A 4,967-nucleotide genomic window follows, 5' to 3' on the forward strand; every position below is an offset into this window, starting at 1 on the left:
GGAGCTGGCTGTGGCTACAGGGGTGGGGTGGGCTTCGCTGGTGCGGCCCAGGCCAGGCAGGTCTAGGCGTCTGTGGGTGGCCTGGGACCGCCCCAGCGCCAGGCCCCGCTTCCTCTCCATCGCAGCCAGGCCATGCCCGAATCCGCAAGGTGGGCCTGTAGCTGTGGCACCGGTTCTGAGCTCGGCGCCGCCACTCCTCAGGGGGCGAATCCGGGAAGCCTGCGGTGTGCCCAGGACTCAGTCTTCCCGTGCCTCAGTGGGCACTATGCTTGGTTCTCCCTGGACCAGCAGGTGCTGGGAGTGCGTGTGGGGGAGTCCTGCAACATGGCCATGTCTGACTCCCCCTTGCCCTTTAGACAAGGCGCTTCTCCCACCACAGAGCTCCCCTTTTGGGGCCTTCCAGGAAGCAGGTTCTGCCTGGGAGGGGTGCTTCAGGGCCTTCTTGGCAGAGTGGGGTGCCATGGACATGTCATGCCCACTCGCCTGGACTTGAGGGCGCACGCCAGCACCCGGGATTAAAGCCAACGGCCTCCCTGGCCCCGGGCCCCTCCCAAAGTGGAAGAGGCTTTCACAGCCAAGACCATGGATGGTGGTTAACATCGAGAAGCCCTGGCCTTGGCCATCCACTGCCACTTAGCTGCGGTCATCTGACTTCCCATTTGGCTCAGACCTGTCTGGAGGAGGGGGTAATGAGTTAGGAGGGCCTGGCCTGCCACCCCAACAACACACTACCAGCCCCCCTGGAAAGCCTGACTCCTCATTGGCCCCAGCACCAGAGATGGGCTGGGCCTTGTCAGGTGTGTGTGTGGGGGGTGCCCTTCAGGTGCTGAGTCTACAGGCTTGTTACAAGTCCCCTCCTCACCTCTGCCCACCTTCCAGGCTGGGTCTGGACTCTTTGCACCAAGAAGCCAGGAATCAGAGGAAGAAATAGGCAAGGTGTACATTTGGTTATTCATTCCATTGGCATTTATTAAGGAACTACTCTAAAGTGTAGGTCTGCTCACCCAGAGTTCAGTTTACTCCTAGACCCATAAATGGGCATGGCATGACCATGGGGCACATACTGTGGGAACCAGAGCAAGGACCAAGCCTGGAGGGCTTGCTGGAGGAGGTGCTGGTAGAAGCAAGAGAAAGAGGAGGTATTCTTTAGAGAATTGTGTAGAAGGACCCAGACATTAACACGGTGCCTGCAAAAAGAGGGTGTGGTAAAGGGTTATCGTTGGCCTGGGGTTCAGGCCCCTGAGCCACATGGCCCCTGCTGCCTCTGCGTCTCTGTCTTGAAGTTCCAGCCAGTGCATAAAGAAGATGGGTGGTCCTGGTTATCTCACCAGGGCATAGGAGGTCCCAGAGCGCCTGGGCGGGTCTCCTTGCTCACCCCATCTCCCAGCGCTCCACACAGGGTGGCACACAGTAAGTGCTCAGTGACACCTCTCACTGCCTTCTCCCTCTGCATCTGCATCCCACAGCACTTTGTGAGTCAGTGAGAGCTGAGTCTGGTTCTGTGTTTTCAGTGTGGCAAAGTGCTTTCCACACAAGCCAGTATGTGGGATGCTCCTGAAAGTCCAGTGCGAAAGGCATCCCGGTTGTCATGCCCATCATCATCGCCCGCCAGGGGACGGCACAGCGGGGTGGTTTAAGCTCCTGGGCTCTGCAGCAGGACTGTTCTGGATCTACCACTCATTGGCTGTGTGATCTGAACAAAGCGCTTAACCTCTCTGTGCTCCAATTTCCCTGGTTATACAAAGGGAATAACAGTGCTCATAGGAGCATCAATCGGTTGCCTGCAGCGTAAAAAGAATACCTCCCACACAGCATCACCTCGCTGTAAGGTCGCTGCTATCATCCCCTTTCTAGATGAGCACACGGAAGGTCAAGATCACCCAGCTGCCCTGAGGCGCAGGGCTTCTCTCCTCAAGTCTTCAGATTTCAGATCTTGTGTTTTGGGATTATCTTCCCCCACCCCCATACCTGTGTCCCTTGTCCACCTGTCTCCTCCTCTACCTGTCTGCACTCGGTTGTCTGTTGGGGTGGGGCTCCTGTATAGCTTCCCCGTCTCCCCAGTGCCTGCAGCAATGCCTGGCCGCAGAGGACATCCTTGGGAAGCATACTTCCACTGGACGGTCCAGTTGGGGCCTCCAGACCCCTTAGAGGTAGTTAAAAGTCTTTTTACAGCTGTATTGGGGGACAATAAGTCACACACATCAATTTTCATATAGACACACGTGCATACACACACACACACACATCCATGAAACCCAGGGCCACCCAGGGCCACAAGCAGAGTGGGCATATACTTGCATCCCTAAGATCTTCCCGTGCCTCTTTGCACCCCCTCCCTCCAATTGCCCAATTATCTGGTTCATAGGGGAGATGGGCATCCCAAGAAGTTTACCTCCCCAGAGACACTGGGCCAGCAAGGGGCTCTGCAGGATGTGGATCGAGGCAACCGGGCCCCACCTGCCTCTTCACTGCAGTGCCAGGCTGCCTGGATGCTTCCAGACAGACAGGGGTGTCGTTTGTGAGGAAGCCCTCCTGGGATCCTCCCCAGAGCCACCTCTGTTGGGACCCAAGAGGACGGTCAGCCAGGAGGAGGTAGCTGATCCTTGTGAGCCAGGGGCATGCATGCAGCAGGAGCGAGCTGACGCCAGGGGCTGCAGGGGCCAGGTGAAGGTGCCTTGAAGCTGGGAGCCAGGCGATGCAGTGAGCTTGCAGGCCCAAGGGGTGGGTGCTGGGCTCAGCAGGCGTGCGTGTGACTGCGAGTGTGAGTGTGACCCTGTGACAGCTGAGGGCAGGGACCCGCCGCTCCAGCGCTGGGGGTGGCAGGCGTTGCTGCGAATCCTGGTGTGTGTGGGGGGCTGGGCTGGGAACCGGGGGCTGAGGGTGGTAGTAAGAACAGTGATGGCGGCTGGGAGGATGCTGCAGGGTGGTGGGGGCTTGTGTGACTTTGCAGTTCAACAAATTCCGATCAGCCAACCCAGCAGACACTGCCGGGGCGCCAGGCAGCCAGCTAGGAGGAGGAGACAGGACTGTCTGCAGCTAAACAGGCCTGCCCTGGGGTTTTGTGTGAACCCCTCCTGGCAGGTGTGGGGCTGGGTGCTTTCTGCCTTTTCTGGAATGACATCCTCACAGTCTTGCTAACCCGTTTTGAAGAAACAGGGGAGCACAGAAAGGAAGTGACTTGCCCAAGGTGACCCAGCCACTCAGCCGCTGGGCAGAATCCAAGCCCAGCTGCAGAGAGGCTGAGTCCTCCAGCATTGGGGTTTCCCGGGTGCCAAGCCGGTTCTGGAGGTGGGCTTAGACTCCCGCCCTGGAACCTTCCCCCACCCTCCAACCACGTGGGCTAGAAACCAGGCCACGGTCAACGTCTGAGGGGCGGGGCGGTTGGTTGCCCCTAATTCTCCCTTCCTTGGGGCCAGAGCCCCGACCGAGGGGCCGAACATCTCTCGCAGACCCCCGAGGCGCCTCGCCCTCGCCTGAGGCCCTCCGGGTGCTCCCACCCCCCCACCTCTCCCGGTGCTGACTCTCGGCCAGAAGAGGAAAGGCTGTCTCCACCCACCTTCGTTTCTCCTTTATAAAGGCCGGAACAGCTGAAAGGGTGGCAACTTCTCCTGCCGCCGGGAGCAGCCCGCCTGCTTCCCTGCGCGCCCGCAGCCTCCCCCGCTGCCTCCCCGAGGGCTCCCCTACGGCCGCCAGCGCCCATCTTTCATTCTCGACATAGAGATATTTTGCGCACACACATACACACACGCGCAAAAAGGGGGAAAAAGCCCACCCATCAGCCTCGTTGCAAAGAGAAAGCCGGAGCAGCCGCAGCTCGCAGACCGCAGAGGACGCCCGGAGCCGCGAGCCGGCTGCCAGACAAACCGACGGACTCGCGGCGCGTCCACCTGTCTGCCCCGCCGGGCCCGGAGCGCTGCGGGCACGCCGCGCGCGCGGAGTAGCCGTGCCCGCTGTCCGGGCCCCGCGCCAGGGCGCACACGCTCCGGGCCCCCCCACCCGGCCCGGGCGGGAGTTTGCACCTCTCCCTGCCCCGGCACTCGGGCCGGCACTGCAAAGCCAACTTTGGAAAAAGTTTTTTTGGGGAGACTTTGACATTGAGGTATCCAGCTCTGCGCTTTCCGACTTCGGGGACCTTTCCAGAAAATGTTGCAAAAAAGCTAAGCCGGCGGGCAGAGGAAAACGCCTTTAGCCGGCGAGTGAAGACGAACCATCGACTGCCGCGTTCTTTTTCCTCTTGGAGGTTGGAGTCCCCTGGGCGCCCCCACACGGCTAGACGCCTCGGCTGGCTCGCGACGCAGCCCCCCGGCCGTGGATGCTCGCTCGGGCTCGGGATCCGCCCAGGTAGCGGCCTCGGACCCGGGTCCTGCGCCCAGGCCCTCCCCAGCCCCCGCCCCCCACCCTGGCCGCGGGGGCTGCGCGCTCGGTCCACGCGTCCGGGGCCCCGCGGGGCCGGGCCGGGAGTCGGCATGAATCGCTGCTGGGCGCTCTTCCTGTCTCTCTGCTGCTACCTACGTCTGGTCAGCGCGGAGGTGAGTTGCGGCTACCCTGGGGCTGCTTCACTTCATTCATCACCCCCACCCCCACCCCTGGGCCGCCCCCTCCTCTCGCCGCCGCGAACTTTGGACCCAGGCAGCCCTGCGCCTGGCGGCGGACACTAGATGACCTCCCGGGGCTGAGACGTGGGGTTCAGGAGGTGCCAGGCACGAAAGGGAGGGGACCGCGGCTTTCTTTCCCACGGGCGATCCCCGAGCCTTTAAGCGTCAGGAGAGGGTGTGTGGTCCTGGCCCAAGCCCCTCCGCAACCGGAGGAGAAATCGCTTCCCGGCCGGAGGGAGAGGGGAGTGGGGGTGGTGCCGCGGGTGCAGAAGACGGGTGTCTTCCCGACCCCACTTAGGCTCCAGCTTCGGTTCTGTCCTGGACCCGGCTGGCGCGGGAGGTGCGAGCTCGGAACCCGCGGCAGCCACGCCA

At 61.7% G+C, this 4,967-nt stretch overlaps 1 protein-coding gene across 2 annotated transcripts in view; it reads left to right on the top strand.

The window, feature by feature from the left end:
- Window positions 1-3,946: 3,946 nt before the first annotated feature.
- Window positions 3,947-4,967, top strand: part of PDGFB (platelet-derived growth factor beta polypeptide) — a 17,705-nt gene continuing 16,684 nt past the window's right edge. Inside the window, exon 1 of one of the 2 annotated variants that reach the window (XM_012734883.1) lies at window positions 3,947-4,529. In XM_012734883.1, coding sequence (XP_012590337.1) covers window positions 4,467-4,529 — 63 coding nt within the window. In that variant the 5' untranslated portion in view covers window positions 3,947-4,466. The remainder of the gene's footprint in view (window positions 4,530-4,967) is intronic. The other variant, XM_004675649.2, reaches the window with a different exon arrangement.

Source organism: Condylura cristata, unplaced genomic scaffold, assembly GCF_000260355.1.
Source record: "Condylura cristata isolate star-nosed mole 26May11 unplaced genomic scaffold, ConCri1.0 scaffold00004, whole genome shotgun sequence".
Taxonomy (NCBI): domain Eukaryota; kingdom Metazoa; phylum Chordata; class Mammalia; order Eulipotyphla; family Talpidae; genus Condylura; species Condylura cristata.